This window comes from Morchella importuna (assembly GCF_003444635.1).
Source record: "Morchella importuna strain M04M26 chromosome Unknown Morimp01GS021, whole genome shotgun sequence".
Classification (NCBI taxonomy): domain Eukaryota; kingdom Fungi; phylum Ascomycota; class Pezizomycetes; order Pezizales; family Morchellaceae; genus Morchella; species Morchella importuna.
This window is the reverse complement of record NW_025763418.1, coordinates 664194-683026: the sequence shown is the minus strand read 5'-3', so window position 1 is coordinate 683026 and position 18833 is coordinate 664194. Positions and strand designations below refer to the sequence as shown.

The window sequence follows — 18833 nt, the reverse complement described above, 5'->3', positions numbered from 1 at the left end:
GAGCTCTCTCCATATGTCCTTCTACACCATAATCCCTCTCACTTCCTCGTCATATTTCTTCTAGCTCGTCATCTCTTTAATGGATAGAAGAACCAATGCCCTTATATGCAACCTGGCCACAGACTACCTATTGGGTGTCTGTTTCGCTGTTGGTCTCCCACCGGGCCACAGATTACCTTCTGGGTATCTGCTCCGCGTCCCGGTGGGCCACTGGAACTTAGACTACCTACTGGGTGTCTGCTCTGCTTCCAGTGGCCTATTTAACCTCAGAATACCTACCGGGTACCTGTTGACTAAATGGCGGGGCATTGGTTAACTGAATTTTCTTTCGATGTGGTAGGGCCACCAACAGGGGGAATTCTTACTCACTCGACGGAGTACCTGCTAGCCTACCGATAAAGGAGAGAGGGTGGGCGACTCTTCGCTCCCTTCATCACCGTTATCTATAGGCTATTATGACAGCAATCTGTCTCTTCCTCAACGTGACTGCTGACAATCATTATCTACATGGTCAGTCTCTCAAGTAAGATGTATGTTCGGGGGCAGTTTGTTCTAATTAATTTTAAAAAATTCGTTGAGGTATAGGATACCCATGCCGGCTGTAAACCTGCTGATGGAGATAGGCTTAGAGGAAGGTTTCTGTTGCGATGGACTTAAGGAAGAAAATCTCACGAAAACTCACCTCCTCAAATTGCACTTTTTAAACGCCACAATCAACCTTCATATAACCATAATATCGTTCTAGTATATAATACTTGTTAAAACCAATAGCAGTATAATTTAATGTCGGTAACTAGAAATAAATGTGAGATTTCGGACCTTCGTCTATTGAATGATGTCTTTCACTTCTTATTAGCATATAATACCTTTTTACTATCGGCCCCAGGTACCACACATGAACGCAGGGCATATCTGAATACAGCTTGGGCGAAAAGAGATGGAGGGCAAAGATAAGCCCCCTCAAATTCTTGACTAGAAACAACATGTATAATACCCTATAGTTATCGGTATCTCAAGAGACAAAATAAAGCACTCGTAGCCGTAAGAAGCCGACCGTAAATACCTATCTATATTAACGAGGTCGGGCTAGTATTATCCGCCCGCCAAACAGCTCCCAATAACTCAAATATAAACAGATGTACCGATATATAGAGATTAGAGTCTTACATCTCCGAACCCACGGAATAAAATTTGATTGGAGTGGTGATCGATGGCGAGTGATGTTCTATGATGCAGGTTTTTGGCGTCACTTTTTCTGATGTCACCCTAGACTTAGCTCAATAAAAGAGGGGGGGGGGGTTCATAGGAGTTGTGCTCATTACTTTGGGATCTGGTGACGTTATATAAAGAGTCATTAATAGTTTCAGAAGGGCAGAAGGGTGGTTACATTAGTAGCGGATGAATAAGGGAAATAATACAAGCACCAGATTTCAAACCCAGTACACTGTATCGAGAGTATTTTTACTTTCAATCTTCTCCAGATGGCTAGGCCAAGCGAATTTTCTCAATTGATATCGCAGGAAAATCATACCATTTAGATATCTTTGCTTCATGAATGAGGGTACTCCTGCCCGTGCTAAGTTACCTCAATTACATGTAAATCGGCTATTGTAGGTACATGTGTGTTTATATATTCTTTGTTAAAGAAATCATTAGTGGCGAGAGTAGTGGAATGTAGGTACCAGATAATACATGTGTCATGAAATACACTCGAAGAAATCTAATGATATATGTTATATAGTCGTTAGATATGTGTCTAGTAGATTTTATATGCTAAGAGGGGCTGACTTTACCACGTCTATCAACACCAGTACGAAATATTTTGTCTCGATGGGCCTTCTTCTTCCATTGCTATCCGAAAGACAAAACCATCCTATACATTTATGAGAAACTCAAAGATTTTCCATTTCAGCATTTGTATGTAAGTCATCCCGGTCGGCTCTGATGACTTGCAACTACAACATAGTGCAGATCCCCTTTTGTGAAATTTCAGAAATTTCAACAATTATTTGAAAAGCTTTCATGTGTTTTCCCTCCATAAATGGTTTACCGTACCATCACCCTGTGCCGGAAACTCAAAACATAGCTAAGAGCATTTCAAACTACAGCGAGTTTCCTGCTATTCACCCATCGAAACCCTCAGGAATTACCACCGATAAGAATATTTACTACCGAGGGTAAGTGTTAGTAAATCCAGATTACTAGGTTCAAAAAGAACATACGAACCGCTTCTATGAGCCTTCACACTAATGCAATTCAAACATACATGGTACCTACTTGATACCGAGAAACCTATAACGCACATTTATCAGCTTATTTTCTTTAATTTAATACGGGAGGGCAAAAATAGGAGTTATACATACCGCAAGTAGCTATATATCACTGGTTAAATCTCCCTATTGACCCAGAAATACCGACTGATTATTTATACTAGCAGGAGTACATTCCAGTCAATCATTAGACTGACCCATTCCTAACAACCTATTTACGGGTGTTCTTCTTGACAGCTGATCTGCTGGGTTTGATGGTTGCTGGCTTAGGGATGCCGCCCTTTTTTGCTGATCTCAGATCATAAGTTTTGTTGCTTGACCTGAGGTTATAAGAGTGGCCGGTAGATTGGGGGGCCTTCTTCGGAGTCTTTGGTGTAGCGACCTTAGGTGGTTGTGCCTTCTTGCCGGTCTGTTTTAGGTTGTTTTTAGCGGTAGTTCCGAGGGTCTCGATCTGGGCATCTGCAGTTTGAATCGTCTCGGGTATGGCGTCCGCAGATTCGTGCGAGGAGGTCCCGGTTTGAACATGCGGAACTTGAGCTTTCTTGACTGCGGCGTGTGCAGGTTTACGAGAGCGGGTTCCAGTCTTGGCCTGTGGGTTTACGGGTTTAGGATATGCAGATTTAAGAGGGCGGATTTAGGTCTTTACCTTCGGACTTTGGACTTTCTTGATTCTCGTATTCGAAGATTTTGGAATTCGGGACGGTTGGACTTTGTCAGATTTGGTGCGTCTAGAGCGTCTGGTGGTAGCTCCCGTAACTGGAATTTCGGGGACTAAATCCCCCTCAGGGCCAAAAGGCGTAGCAAAATATGCCGCAGCGATATTACATGTCTCTGCAGCAGCGACATTACATGTCTCTGCAGCAGCGACACAAATATCAACTACTGGAATCCCGGCAGAAAGAATTGCAGTAGCAGCAGATTGACATGCGTTACCCGCTGGAATACCGGCTTCCATAATTGCAGCTGCAGCTGCGTAGCATGTAGCAGCAGCGTTAGTAAACTCTGCTGCAGATGCATGACATGCTGCAATAGCAGCAGCCACGGTGGGATTCACGGCCACGCCTTCTGGTTCAACTCCAGCATTCTGATAGTCTGGCTGGTACCAGAGAACATCACGCAAAGCAAGATGAGTGAAAGGCGGGTCCAGCTCCGGAGGAGCATCAGGCCATTGAGATGGAGAACCCATCGGTCCGTGCATCGGATTGATGTCTTCTTGCAATTGAAGGGGATGGTAATGAGTAGGAGCGGCCATGTTATAGTCCTGAGCTTGACTAGTATACTCAGGCATCTGCAGGTGTGTATTGGATGGACTTATATTTATCTGATCGGGGTTTGTGTACATTTGGTTGTACTCATTCGAAAGTTGGTCATGTGAGGAGGATGGTTGGTGGTTGAATTCCATACTTTTTTCTTGAAAAATGAGATAGGACCGAAGAGAGAACGTACTATCTCTTCACCTATGGTAATTGTTGCAGATTGATGAAGAGGTAATGGATGGCAGGAAAGTAGTGAAGGTAGTGAAGGTAGTGAAGGTAGTGAAGGTAGTGAGGGTAGTGATGGTAAAGGATGGTAGGGATGGGGGGGGGGGGGGCAGTAGCGGTGATTATTTCAGCCGTCAGAAACCAAGTGCGGGAGGGGGTCGAGGGGTGTATGCCCTATATTGATAACAGCTTTTTAAGTCTAAACCCCTTCCGAAATTGTAGTCCGGAAATACAATTAATCTCATCCTATTGCAGGATTTTCAATATCTACGGTAATTTTACATATGTGTAATCTGACTGCGTCGACTATTCTTTAGCAGTAAATCCTTCTGCTATCAGCCTTTTATCAGGGCGCCCCTGCTTCTCAGAGACTTGTGTTGTTCATGCAAGAGGTGCTCGAGAGCCAGAAGATAAAGTATTAATGGGAATGATAGATATTACCAGATTTAAATTCTCTACTGACTAAGCAAATAGACGACATGGGTATAAGGACTCTAAACTTAACTCGGAACCACATTCTACTTCTATGTTTCTAGGTTAGTATTCAAATTTTTAAATAAACCAGTCGGCTCCGCTTCGCAAGAGTGTATAAGGTTAGACAAAAATTCAAATTGGCAGTACACCGTGACCCCTGTACTCTCTAGCTATATATCTGGCAACACTTATAAAAACCACGTACTTGAATTTCTAGACAACAAGTTTATTTTTTTATATTTAAGCATGGTAATTCCATCCAAGATGTAGATACTCAAAATATGAGCTTAGTCTGAGAAGGTTCTGTTTATTTTAACAAGTACCCATTATTAGAGCACAACTTATTTTATGATTTATACGGCGTCCTACTCTCAGAAATCAACATGGTATCCCATGTTTTCTCCTCAATCTATTTGATTTCCTCTTCACTTTTATTAAATGTTTAGTTAACTCGAATGATGTCCTCTCTCATATGTAGCCTTCTACGCGAACATTTCCTGCTGCCTTCTCCAGTATCAAAAAGTCTCTGCGCCGCCGGAGGAAGTGGTGTTTCCCCTAGAGTCGACATCAGCGAGCCTTTACCATATCTCAGCTGAAAACACTCTTAGCTCCTTCATATACAGGCTGCTTAACGAATTGGCATATATCCTTCTTTGGTATATAGCGGAAAGAAGAATACCTCCCCCCGGATATGCCTCCAGATTCTTTATAACTCGCTACTATCAACCATAGCCACCACGTATCTATCTCTAGGGCTATTATGCCATATTCCCAGGTTCTATTGTGAGACAATACCCGAGTTTCACCCTTTACTAAGTAGTAGCCTTCGAGTAAAGTCCCCAGGTTCCCTAGCTAAAATATAAATTAATCTTCTAAGCAAGGTATCTCAGTAATTTATATGTCAACATATACCCTTTTCGTAACCTGTAAACTAACGAAATGACGATTTTCCCCGCTGTCCGGAAAATAGGTACGAGCTCTATATTTGAATAGCCTCTACTCATCATCCTTTCCACGTACTCCCACCAGATGAACTGGCCTCTCATGACGGATCCGTCATCATCTCTTCTATATCTAACCACATCAACGGTAGGTATATCGATCGTAATCATCTAGTCCATTGGTTAACAGGTGATCTTCCATTCAGGCAACGCAAATAGCGGTTTATAACAGTAGCTATTAGACCGCAATCTCACCCTCAAACTATTAAAACAGAAAGAGTATTACCTTGAAAAGTGGACATAAACCGGCCGACCCACTGCCGGCCACGGGTAGCTGATTCTGACGCCAATGGGGACTGGAAATGTGTTTAACGGTGTGGCTATTATATTAGTAAATGGGGTAGCGTATGCTGATGCTTCGATGATTTTTTCACACGGCGGCACATGGAGGTATTTAAGGATACTGTAGCGTGAGCTCGAGGGAGATGAGTGGAACGCGTGTGGACAGAGCCGCTGGGCTCTGCGCGCTAGTCATGAGGTATACCACATGTGAACTTAACCTCACGGTCCAAGCACCAAACTACACCACATCTTCTCACTCCGCCATCGACTCAATCAACGAATTATCAATAAACCAATCAATCACTCCACTATCTTCCCCTACCACACAAACCACAATTAATCACTATGAACAAACTCCCCAACTCCCGGCCCATCTGACTACGTCGCCTTGACGTCCAACACCCATCGCGGCGCATCAAGTCAGCCATAATTGCTTCCAAGGCGAGGAGAAACCTAAAAAGCTAGCAGCGAGTTTTTTTCTTTTACTCGATCTCTCTACGACTTCCTCACCACCAGACATTCAATGAACCCCAAGGACCATTCCACGCAGAAATTCCCCGAGTGGTATATATCTAGACAGCCCCTCCATTATGGTGGAGAAACCACAAAGTCTTAGAACATCATAACCCCCCAGCCACAACCAAGCCAACGTCTCCACAATTCCAAGAAGCAACAACAAGCACCGCTCTTCCATGAGCTACAGCGGGGGAGACTATAATTACACCCAGTACCAAAGAAGGGTTCTAATTAGAAGCAGGATATCTCTAGGTGGATATCAAACGAACTCACATCCGACCCTACGGCTAGCGGAAGAATTATTTCTGCCTAAGATAGCCCACGTCTGCCCCGCATGAAGAGAAAAGCCGCAATCTATACAAGCGTAGCGACAACGGGTGTGTACTTTTCTATCAGCCTGCGATTCAATCATTCAAACCATATACAGAGTGTTGCAGAAAGCCCTACGTCTCTCAACGCCCTGAAGCCAACCCCGCGGGCGCGCTGCACCGATAACACCCCCATTGCTTTCCGAAGTTCCACATACCAGATAAAATACGCGCCCTTACGCCTACAAGAAATTACAGTCACTATTTTATCGCTCCTTCGTTCAAATTATAACTTGAGCTGGGAGCTTACTCAGCGAGTGATACTTCATGACCAGTACGCCGATTACACAATCACCCTACATTTCACTAAAGGAGTAAGATTGAATATTTCATATACTTCTCCTCCAATCGTAGACGTCTTACCGCCCAGCGTAAACCACCAACCAGCCACTCCCATAGAATCTCACTGCAGAGCTTGGCATGCAATCACAATTCATCACTCGCACTAATGCCCACCCTGGCGCTCGCCGCGTCGGAAATACCAGCATCCGCTCCGAACCGACAGGCATCAACACCCAAGCTGACCAAGACCGCATACATCAATGTTTACGATATACTCGACCCTTCCCACTTGCACACTTCACTTTCACATTTCACACCTCACGCTTCACATCGAAATTGTGTTTTTTTTTCTTTCTTTCTTCATGCACATGTCAATTCCCCCCACACGTTAACCTTAACCCAACTAATAAAATATAGCTAGCTCATGCAATCATCAAGAGTAGAGAGTATATCACAACAAAATAGCGACGCAAAAAGCGAGCGCAAAAAAGAAAGAAAAAGGACAGAGTAGAGTAGAGCACAAATCTATCTCCCCCCTTCTTCCCCTTCCCCTTCCCCATGCACATGTCTAAGACAGAAAAGAAAGAGAGAGAAAAGAAAAAAGCTAATGATCAAGCTCTATCGTCACACCCATTACATTACCGCCATTAAAAAGAGTCCCTAAGAGAAAAGCAGAAGAAAAGCTCATCATAAACGCCAGGGGAAAAAAAAAGCCCACACTTCTACCACACCAAGGAAAACAAAGAGAACGAATGAAAGAGGGGTGTCTAAGCAGCCACTCCCATCTCAATCTTCTTTCCCTTAACACTGACCCACTCCATTCCTAGACTTCCCAAGAAGCCCAAGCACGCCATAGCCACACTGGGGTAGAAGCACTGTGTAAGTGCGTTGTTGTATGCCTCGAGGATCATTGGCAGCTGCTCTGCGGAGAACATTGTCTGCAGACTTGTTGCACCGGTCGACAACACGATCGCGGGGTTGAAGTCGGGCATGGATGCGGTGAGGCCCTCGATCAGCTTTGATGTGAAGACGTTTTGGCCACTGTTATGCTTGTTAGCCTTCTATCTATAGAAGGAGAAGAGAAGAGAAGTGGGAGACTTACACAGAGATAAACAGCGCACCTCCCAGAGTCTGGAAGAAGATGACACATGAGGTACCAGTAGGAACATCTTCGAGCTTCAGAACGGTCTGAGCGGCGATCATAGGTTGCTGCATGACGAGACCGATTCCGGCTCCGCAAAGAACCTGGTATCCGATCCACATTGGCGAGGCAGTGTCAACCTCGAAGGTTGTAAGGAGCCCAGCACCAATAGCGCTCATAGCCGCACCGACAAGCATGAAGGGGGTATAGTAGCCAAAGATGGTGGTTCCTGCACCTGCTAAGATCGAGCAGACAGTGACTCCTAGGATCAATGGGAGATTGCGGATACCCGACTGGGTGGCAGTAACGCCTTTGATGGCCTGGAACCAGATGGGAAGGTAGAAAACGAGAAGCATGAAGCAGGATCCAATAGAGAAAGAGACGATGCAACTGGACATGATGGAGCGCTGCCTCAAGATACGTGGGGGAATGGTGGCCTTCTCACCACGCCAGATCTGAACGCCGACAAAGCCGGCGAGGAGCACACCGGCGGTCACGAGCAAGCCAATGATCTTTGGGTTGGACCACTGGTACTTTGAGCCTCCCCATTGCAGCGCAAGAAGAAGACAGACAATACCAGGAAGGAGAACGGCGGTTCCGGCAAGATCGAGCTCCTTGAGCTTCTCCATACCAGTAAGCTTATCAGCCTTAACACGGGCTGGTGGGGTAAAGAAAACAATGATGGCAATGATCACGACGGCACCGATGGGAAGATTGATGTAGAAGCACCATCTCCATGTCAAGTGGTCTGTGAATGCACCACCCATAAGGGGACCAGCAACAGATGCAATTCCGAACATGGCGCCGATGAGACCTGAGTAAATTGGACGCTTGCGGAGTGGTACCGAGTGTGCGAGGATAATGAGGGCACCGGAGAAGATACCGGCACATCCGAGACCGGCAATGGCACGACCAACGATGAGAGCTTCACTGGTAGGCGCAGCACCGCAGATGAGAGAGCCGAGTTCGAAGATACAGATTGCCGCGAGGAAACACCATTTGAGACTGAAGTAGCTGTAAAGTTTACCATAGATCAATTGGAAGGAGCACATCTGTCCCAATTAGTACATTGCTCCGGCCGCGGGGTTAAAAAGAACGTGGGAAACGTGGGGAAAAAACGTGGGAATCAACTAACCGTCAACATGTACCCGGACCCATACCAGCCCACGTCGTCAAGAGCACCAAACTGGTCCGTGATCTTGGGAATGGCCGTTGCAATGATCGTTTGGTCCTACATAGGAAACACTCGTTAGCACACATAAACTCAGGCATGAGACAAGAATTCCCAAACGCACCAGAGCAACTAAAAACACAGCTAAACACAGTGCCAGTGTGATCAAACCCAACGCAACTGGTCCCGGATATTTCTGTCCATCCTCCATGTATTCACCATCGTCCCCCTTCTCCCCGCCCTCTCCCTCCTTGGCCTTGTCTTCAACCTCAATGTCATCCATCTTCTCGCCATCAGTGGGTGAGGCAGCCCGTGAGTTGCTCAAGCTCTTCTCATTCAAATTATCGAATGTACTTGGAGCGAGCGTTGATGAGTCCGTCATTGTGAGGGACGAGTGGTTCTTCTTTAGATCTGCCTGGCTTGGTGGCTCGAGGCCTTCGGGCTGAACGGTCATTAGTGATGGGTTAGGTTGTGTAATTTGTGCTGTTTGCTGATGCAGTGGCGTGATAGTAGTATATTAATCGTAGTCTGAAGTCGACGGGTGACTACTGGTGATTGGAACTTATCTATGTACGACCAGGGAAAGGCTACCAAGATGTAGCTAGCTATGCCTGATGTTGAAGAGTTGTAATGTTGGAGAAGCACACGATGGAGGGGACACGATGGTAGATATTTATTTATCCTGCACTCCCTCCCTCCTGTCCCTCCTCCCTCTTCCCCCCCCCCCCCCCCCCCGGCTGTAGACAATTTGTGTAATAAAGGTAATCAGCCACCCACACGCCATGCCCCTACTACTCTACCTCAACCAGCAGCAGCAGGATCACCCAGATCCCTGTGCATTTTCCAGCTTTTTCTACAAACTAGGAAACTCCAGATAGAGTATGCCAGGGCCTCCCCCCTCAGCAAATGGAAGTCTAAGCGAAAGGAAAAAATCCGTCTCGGCCAAGGCCATGTCGGAGCTTCTTTCGCCCGCCAAATATGACAATTGCAGTTGCAGTTGCTTGTTTGGCTGCCACCCGCCAAGCACTCCCCCGGAAGAAAAATCCCCCGGGCTCTCCCAGTCTTCTTAATTCTGCTTTCCCGCGCATGCAAACTCTAAAATTTTAATTATTACCCCTGTTTGACGGATTTACCGAAGGAATTAAGCCTTGATAGTTGGGGGTTTAGAGGAGTAAGTAGTCAGAGGAGAGTGTCTAGGGCAAATGACAACTCGGAGTTCCGGTGTCGCCGATGGGAAGTTTGGATGTAGACCGTTGTTGATGGATCTGAAGATCTGAACAAAGAAAGAAGCGCACACACGCACAACACGCGCGCACAACTAACCCGACAGGCAATTGAATGTAGTGGCGGTGGGGCTCTCGCCCTTCCACCCGGTGGCCTGGTCCCTTACAGCTTTCTTGCTGAGCTCGAGGGAATCTTGACTCACGATACGCAACGCAGAATGCAGCACCTCGTCTGAGAGATAAAAATTCCCAGAAACAGACAGCCCAGTGGATGTCAATGCAATAGCAAACACCCACATATAGGTCGTTGCAGAATAGTCATCGGTGGAACGCGGGAAAAGGAAGAATGGCAAAAGAACCCGATTCGACCCGCCGCAGTAACGGCCCCCGACGGACGAGCGAGACAGACTCTACACAGAGACTCTAAGAGAGAGACATACAGATTTGGGAGTCATTTTGAGACTTACTGGCTTAAGATTCTTACGTAGGATACGACGCTTCGGGCTGCTGTTTACCTCAAGCTGCTGTTAGTTGTAGTCATCGTAATATCTATCTTTGTCTGTTTCTGGCGTCAGTCTTGTTTTTGCACTTTGCATCTTATCAGATCCACTCCAACCACAGCGCAAGCCTTCCTCTGCCCCCCCCCCCCAAAAAAAAAAAAAAAAAAAAAAAAAATCCAGGTGAATCCTTCACTCCTTCAATTTCCTTCGACACCCAACCGTTGCCCATCGGCCCGTGTTCACCTCGTCCCCCGCCAAGCCACAATAGCCGAACAAAACAAGCAAGAGAGATCTCTCGGCATGATAGCTTTGACCACCCGACCTACTACATACCAACCAACCCCCTTCTAGGTACTCTACTCTAGCTAGGGCAAGGAGTTCCGCTGCCGCCCCCAATCCCACCGTTAAATTGTTAAATTGCTTGACCACCCCCAACCCACAAAATGGGTGGAGTACGTATACCTCAGCAGCGGAGTTCAGGGTCAGTCCCTTTTTTTTCTTTCTTTCATTTACGGTACGATAGAGTACGTTACCTACATGCCATTCCAATACCAACCATTCACTCGCGCGCGCACTCACTCTCAATGTCGGCCGAGATTGATTAAACAGAGACAGACAGACACAGACAGACAAAAAAAGGGTAGGGGCGCGGCATGACGAAACTCCGGACCCAGACTGTCGGGTTGAGTGGGTGTGAGACACAGATTGCACCCACCTTGCGACGTCTGTCGTGTGTGTCGTCCCTAAAGCAGCAGAGTGACTAGCGCAGTTGGCTGGAAGTCTTATGTAGACTTAGCGAACAAAATACGAATTAAGCTTCTTCCTTGGCGCAATTTTAAGGCTTTAGAAGGTCTTGGCACTCTACTGCTGAGGTGAGCCAGGCGAGGGTTTTAATTTTTTATTTTATTTTACGAGTTCGTGTCTGCGACGGGGTCCTGAATTAGAGGAGGCTTGAAAATTTCCGCATTTCCGCACTTTTGTTCCGGTGCTGCGGGTTTTGGGTTTTAGGGTTTTGGGGGAAGAGTGACGAAAAAAAAAAGTCGGCTGGATGGCTCAGGTAAAGTAGAGTACAGTCGCTCACCTACTGACGGCGGATCCTGTCTGATGGTTCTGTTTGCAGAAATTTGCCCTTGGCGTCCAAAACCTAACTCTTTTATTGGCCTCAAATCCCTGACCGCCATTAGACAGGATCCGCCTTCGAGTGATTGGTTGAATGGCATCGATCTGCATCAGAAGTTTCCCATACAAGTAATTTTGATCTCTGGAAGCTAGCCAATTTTTCGAGTTATGGCGGTATGTGACTCTTGAGGTTCGTATTCGATGTGTGCGCGGGTTCGTTCGTATTGGATTGGGCAGATGGGCAGGGTAGGGATGAGTCACTCACTCGACGTGCACCGCCTGCTGGGTTCTGGGTTGTGGCGGTCCTGGCGGGGACAGGGGTGGGGTTGGCCATGTATTAGGGTTGCTGTAGGGTAAAGGGTATTAGTAGGGTGGATCATTTATCAGGATGAATACTCGGGCGTTCATTAAATGGTTGCAACTAAGAATTCCGACCATTTAATAAACGCGTGAGTATAATCACCAGGATGAATATCAACTACAACTACAGGTACATAGTAATAGTAGCAGAATTAGGAGGATAAAGTTACTAGTTAGTACGTAGCGGGGAATGGAATTTATCAGGATAATTATAAGAAGCTTACATGTATTTACCAGGTCTAATCAGGATAAATATAAAGTTAGAGTTATTCGGTAACCTCTGCAGTAAGTAAGCTAGATCTATAGCGTAGAACGTACGTCGAGATTATCGGGGTATAAGCTTAATTATTCCCATGAGGAAGAATGGCAATTCTCGGGGTATGCTATTCATGGAGTTGTGAGATCGAGATCTAGCTTATGCATATTGAGTGGAGTATTATACAAGTGGAGTATAACCTCGAGCATGTGCAATTACCAGGAAGAATTATAATCATCTCAGTGAGTAATACCATAACAAGAGCGGAGAAGTATGTATATACATACACCATTATCAGCAATTATCGGGGTAATGTTTCGGGGAGAGTCGGGGATCGAGTAGCTAGACGTAATTATCAAATTGGTCATGCGAGGCCTAGGAATATGTGAAATGATCACAAAGCTACATGTATCACGATAACGCTTATACGCATTCGTCGGAGGGATCAAGCGGGGAGCAGTACCGACATAATTAGGTATCAGGATAATACGAATTCGTCGGTGCTAGAGAGCGGAGAACACATAATTATCGGGGTAAAGCTACATATGAGCTAGTTTTTCCTGCCAGGTTAGACGGAATTATCAGATTCGTGGCCGGAAAACTCATGATCAAGCCTAGGGCGGAGACCATCATTATCGACAGGAAGAACTCAATTACCAGGTCGAAGAATATAATCATCAGAAAGAACACCATGTAATTCCCAGAAAGAACACAACCACCGGCATACCAGGCCGACAAACCCACCCACCTGACCTACCTACTTGTACGGCCTACCCAAGTACAGAAAGACGTACCCAAACCCCCGTCTATGCCACATTTCCTTCATTCCCCCTTCAAGGCCGGCCGCGAAACCCCATTACAAGGCCACGAAACCCACTACCGCGCCCCTAAATTAATCACCAGGCCAAACCTCCTCCCAGCTCCCTCACCACCAGACCCGACCAGGCAAGGCCAGGCAAGGCCAGGCCAGGCAGGCCAGGCAGGACAGCTGAAGAACCAACCTACACACACATGTATGTAACCACCCCCCCCCCCCAAACCAACCAACTACAGTCACTCACTCACGGATCCAGTCAGGGATTTGAGGCCAATAACAGTGTTATGTTATAGATGCCAAAGACAAATTACATTACTGCAGACAGAACCATCAATCCGCCGTCAGTAGGTGGCCAACCAGAAAACCCCGCAGCAGCCCGAAAAAAGTGCAGCCCCCCCCCCCAAAGTGCAAATTTAACAGAAACTGATATGATCTGAGGGATTACTATTCTCGTATTAATATTCACATTCACATTGCACGTCTCAGGCAGAAAGTGCATGCAAGTGCCACCTTCTAGAATTAAGGGAAGGGTGCCGGTTCGTAGTCGCAGTTGTCATTTCGTGCATAAAGTAAGGAGAGGCCAGCTAGGTGGTTGGCTGGTTGGCCGGGTGGCTAGGGCGGGGCGGGGCGAAAATGGGCCGGGTGAGATTGAGAGTGTGTAGGGCCGGGTGAGAGTGAGCCGGGTGATAGTCTATGATCGACAAGAGTGTGGTGTGGTGTGGGGGCTTCTATATAGAGCAGGCTATAGCAATCTCACACTATAAGGATATTATCTATAAGGATAGGATAGCCCGGCCCCGCCAACCTTCTTAACACCTGATTCTTGGCTTTCTACAGCCATGATTCTCTATAAGGATGCAGAATTTCGGTCCCGATCGTATCCTTATAGTGAGAGATTACTGTACATGTACTAGCTGCACATACACTCTGGGAGTGGGTGAAAACAAACCGAGTGAGAGCATACCGGGTCCGGGTGATAATTGGTGATTGCCATGAGTCGGCCCCTTCGTCTGTTCCTGGGATTCACCACCTCAGCTCCGTCGTCGAAAGATATACGATTCTTTCGCCGAGTTGGGCAGTGGAGATGGACAGCCAAATCAACTTGAAGCCAAGTAGTGCCTCGAATGGGTAGCGGGGGTAAGATAAATAGTGGGCTTGTTAACTGCGCACGAAGATTGTGCTTCCGCCACAAAATGCCCCCACAAGGCCACAGGTGCTGATTACAGAGGAAGAGATAGGTAGGGGACTGTCTAATTAAGCTATATGTGTCCTTATAGGCTAGTACTCTATGATACAGTATCGTGGTGCCGGCGGGTATCAATGATCGTAGCGCCAGATAACCACCATCTATCATTAACCAACCTCGAACCCAACCACGCACACCCAATACAGTGACAGAAATGTGGGTGAAACTACTACTACCGTACCGCAGGCCACAGACAGGACAGGACCGCGGTACCACTGCCGCACACCTCATTGAAACACAGCACATCCTCGCAATGCCATACTGATGCGGTATCAGCCCCACCCCCCCATTTCCGGCACTATACACCATCTATCCCTCCGTCCCCACCTCCCCCTCCCCCTCTCCCTCCCTCCCTGTCTCCAACCCCACCCCCTCCAACCTCAACCCCACCACGCCCCCCACCAGCCCCACCCACACCCTAACATACCACTCCTCCGCCCTCATCCCCTTCACCCCCTCCCACAACCCCCTCAGCTCCCCCATCGCCTCCGCCGTGCTACACGGATGCACAAACCACCACACCTCTCCCCCAGCAGCAGGATTATCCGCCTGCGAGACCGCGCCGAGCACGCCGACGCGGCGCAGCGCCTCGGCGGAGGACGTGGGGACGATGCGGTCGTAGATGTCGGCGAGGGAGAGCGGCGTGGGCGTGTGTGGCTGGAAGTAGAGGATGGGGACGTTGTAGGCGGGGGAGTGTTGCAGCTGGTAGGTGATTGTGGGGGCGGGGGCGGCGGTGGGTGGTGGTGGTGGGGGGGGAGGGATTCGGGGTCGGGGGGCTCGAAGCAGCCGGTGGAGGTGGGGGTGGACGGGGTGGTGGTGGGAGTGGTGGGGGTGGTGGGGCGAGAGGGGTGGGCGGGGAGTGGGCGGTGGAAGGTTAGGGTGGTGGTGGGGTGGTGGGTGAGTGTGCAGGTGGAGGCGGGGAGGGAGGCGTGCAGGGCGATGCAGGCGGTGGTGAATTCGGTGGGGGCGAGGTGGGGGAAGGCGGAGAGGTTCATGGTGTGTGGGTGTGTATGAGTATTGAGTACATGTAGTTGGAGGGAGAGCAGAGGTTGATACTGAGTTTCAGTGTCTTGGCACCAGTGACGGTGCCAATCCCTATTTATCTATTTCTATTCTGCTGTTTTCTAATATTAGCATCTCTCCTCCAACTTATAACTGTTTCTTCCCAGGCACAACCCAGGCCCCGGTGTCAAGTATAAACAGCCATCCTGTACATGTGCGAGATTCCCCCCCGCAACGCCCAGCTTGACGCGTCAACCACAGCACACAAACCAACGATATAACCTATGCCCGACAGCAACAGCGACACGAAGAGATCAAAGTTCACGTATCGCCAGCTCGCACAGCTGGCGAAATACTCGGTCGACACTCCGCTGCGTGTCGTTGCGCATATGTGAGTGTTCTCCCTGTCATATTGTGATATTGTGTGCTTCGATGTGGTTTTTGATTAGCTTGTTAACGCCCAATCCCGCAGAGACCTCGATGCCTTCTACGTAAGCCCGCATCCCCGCCCTGCACACCCATACTCACCGCCCTAGGCCCAAGTCGAGACCAAGCGCCTCTCCCTCCCCCCCGACGAGCCTCTCGCCGTCCAACAATGGCAAAGTGCGTCCCTCCTCTCCCCCGCTCTCTCACATACCGACTAACCCCACCCCCCCCCCCCCCCCAGACCTCATAGCCGTCAACTACGCCGCCCGCGCCCACTCCGTCACCCGCCACGAGACCGCCGCCGACGCACTCAAGCACTGCCCACAGCTGCGCCTCGTGCACGTCGCGACCTGGCGCGCAGGCGACATGCACTGGGCCTACCACGACACGCCCAGCATCGCCACGCACAAAGCCTGTCTGGACCCGTACCGGCTCGAGAGCAAGAAGATCCTCGCGCTGTTCCGCAGCGCGTGCCCGCGCGTCGAGAAGGCGAGCATCGATGAGTCGTTCCTGGACCTGTCGGCGATGGTGCATGAGGAGCTGGTGAGGCGGTGGCCGGCGCTGGCGCTGTATGGTGACCCTTTGGAGCAGCTGCCGCTACCGGGGGTGGCGGGGGGGGAGGTGGGGTGGGCGGGGTCGTGTGTGTTGGAGAAAGAGGAGGAGGGGGAGGAGGTGGGGGAGGCGGTTGATTGGGATGATGTGGTGATGGGGGTGGCGGCGGAGATTGTGGCGCGCGTGAGGGAGAGGGTCAGGGTCGAGATTGGCTATACGTGCTCGGCGGGGATCGCGGGGAATAAGATGCTGGCAAAGTTGGGGAGCGGGTATAAAAAGCCAAACTCTCAGGTTATTATCCTCCCCCCTCCCCCCATCGCCGTAATTATTGTATCAACCATAGGGCCAATGGACTAATTGTATATACGCCCATGTAGACCGTCGTCCGCCCCGGCGCAACCCAAAAGTTCCTCAACACTCTCGAGTTTACAAAAAGTACCCCCCCTTCCCCCTCTTCTCCCTTCACAACTAACACCCCCCCCCCCCGCAGTCCGCAACCTCGGCGGCAAACTCGGCACCCACATCTCGACCGCCTTCCACACCTCCTCCCTCTCCGCCCTCTCCGCCCTACCACTCTCGGCCCTCTCCGCAAAGCTCCCACCCGACGACGCAACCTGGCTCCACAACACCCTGCGCGGCATCGACCGCTCCGACGTCAACCCGCGCACGCAGCTCAAGTCCATGCTCTCCGCCAAGTCGTTCCGCCCGCCCATCACGACCGCAGAGCAGGTGCGTATGTGGCTGCGCGTGTTTGTGGCCGATATCCATTCGCGGCTGGTGGACGAGGAGGGGCGGCGGCCGACGGTCATGACGATGATGCATCGTGGGGCGGGGACGGGGGCCGGGACGGGGGCGGGGAAGACAAGGCAGGGGGCGGTACCGGCGAGGGGGGAGGTGACGGGGAGGGGTTGTTGGGTGTTGCGGAGGGGCTGTGGAGGGGGGTGGTGGGTGAGGGGGGCGCGTTGCCGTGTGCGGGGTTGAGTGTGCAGGTGGGGGGGTTTGAGGAGCGGGAGGGGGGGAATAGGGGGATTGCGGGGTTTTTGGTGAAGAGGAGGGTGGGGGAGGTGGTGGGGGAGGAGAGCAGGGGGGTGAAGAGAAGAAGGGGAGAGGGGGAGGTGGAAGGGGATCTTGAAGAGGAATCTTTGGCATTGCCAAAACTATCGCCCCCCCTCGTAGAACACGGATCATCAAATAATGACCAGTCACCACCACCACCCGCACTCCCGTCTCCTACCACACCACCGCCACAACCCTCACCCTCACCCCCACCCCCGCCGGAAGAGACCGATACCTACACCTACACCTGCCCGCACTGCGCAGCCCCCACCCCCCTGCAGGACCAGGCCGAGCACGAGGACTGGCACTTTGCAAAGTCCCTCGCCGAGCAGGACAAGGCCGCCGCACGCAAACGCATCGCCGCTTCCCGCGCCTCCCCTCCTCCACCGCCTAGCAAGAAGGGGCCGAAGAAGAAAGGAGGCGGCGGCGGTGGTGGTGGGGGAGGTCTAGAGAAGGGACAGAGGAGGCTGGCGTTTGGGAAGAGTTAGGGGGGTGTGGGCGGTGGTTGGTTTGGGTTGGGGAGGGGGCGAGTGATGGGGTGTGATGCGGGACTTTTTTCTTTTTTTCTGCTGTTTTTTTTCTTTTGTTTGATTGTATGTATTCTAGATAGGCCCCGTTGTAGTAGTTAGGGCCCGCTTACGCAGTAATGTTTTGCCCCCGGGAGGGGGCGCAGAAATCATGCAATCCACTCTACGCCGTATATATAAAAGCGCACCATGGTACCACCAGCACCCGAGCACGTTGTGCGTGCATCGTGCATCGTCTACATAAATACATGTAGTTTTATATTGTAATCTGATATGATATGATATGCGTGGTCTGTCAGGGTAATTGTGCTTGTATATATGGCTCGAGAAGCTATGGTGGGTAGGTGTGTAAACTTCAGCGTTTGCAGCCAATCAATCTATAGAAATTGGGAGATCTACTCCCCTCACTGTACTAGCGCCTAGCCTAATGGTGGAATTTTTCTCTAATTCCCATACAAAAAAAGTTCCTCTGAAGTTGACACACCCACCCCCTATGCCTTCCCGCGCCATATGCCCGGCCTGATGTCGGGTTGCCGGGTCTTCGGGGGTGACTGCTGGTGTTTGAGCACCCCCCCAGCCGGCGCGGCGCGGGACAATCTTCTTTTCTGGCCTATACACATATCTGTCGCGCCGGCGGGGGCGGGCATGCATGTACATGTACATAGACAGAACAGACATCGGCTGGAATTCGCGGCGCATCGGTACTAGACTGCATACGTTCCTTTTTCTTATGAATCCCCGGCCGCTACACAGGTGTGCGGGA

At 49.8% G+C, this 18833-nt stretch overlaps 4 protein-coding genes across 4 annotated transcripts; 1 reads left to right on the top strand and 3 right to left on the bottom strand.

Annotated features, from left to right (window-relative positions):
- Positions 1 to 2481: 2481 nt before the first annotated feature.
- Positions 2482 to 3558, bottom strand: LAJ45_07014 (uncharacterized protein; the record flags this gene model as incomplete). Its single annotated transcript, XM_046116573.1, has 2 exons — positions 2482 to 2859; positions 2917 to 3558. The coding sequence occupies 2 exons, from the start codon at positions 3556 to 3558 to the stop codon at positions 2482 to 2484; spliced, it is 1020 nt and encodes a 339-aa protein (XP_045970342.1).
- A 3883-nt stretch (positions 3559 to 7441) lies between these two features.
- LAJ45_07013 (uncharacterized protein) lies at positions 7442 to 9440 on the bottom strand (the record flags this gene model as incomplete). Its single annotated transcript, XM_046116572.1, has 4 exons — positions 7442 to 7715; positions 7777 to 8867; positions 8951 to 9046; positions 9111 to 9440. The coding sequence occupies 4 exons, from the start codon at positions 9438 to 9440 to the stop codon at positions 7442 to 7444; spliced, it is 1791 nt and encodes a 596-aa protein (XP_045970341.1).
- Positions 9441 to 14977: 5537 nt separating this feature from the next.
- LAJ45_07012 (uncharacterized protein) lies at positions 14978 to 15502 on the bottom strand (the record flags this gene model as incomplete). Its single annotated transcript, XM_046116571.1, has 1 exon — positions 14978 to 15502. The coding sequence occupies one exon, from the start codon at positions 15500 to 15502 to the stop codon at positions 14978 to 14980; it is 525 nt and encodes a 174-aa protein (XP_045970340.1).
- A 291-nt stretch (positions 15503 to 15793) lies between these two features.
- Positions 15794 to 18031, top strand: LAJ45_07011 (uncharacterized protein; the record flags this gene model as incomplete). Its single annotated transcript, XM_046116570.1, has 7 exons — positions 15794 to 15900; positions 15982 to 16000; positions 16046 to 16112; positions 16177 to 16778; positions 16865 to 16922; positions 16978 to 17363; positions 17477 to 18031. 7 exons carry the CDS (start codon positions 15794 to 15796, stop codon positions 18029 to 18031), a joined length of 1794 nt encoding a protein of 597 aa, XP_045970339.1.
- Positions 18032 to 18833: the final 802 nt, after the last annotated feature.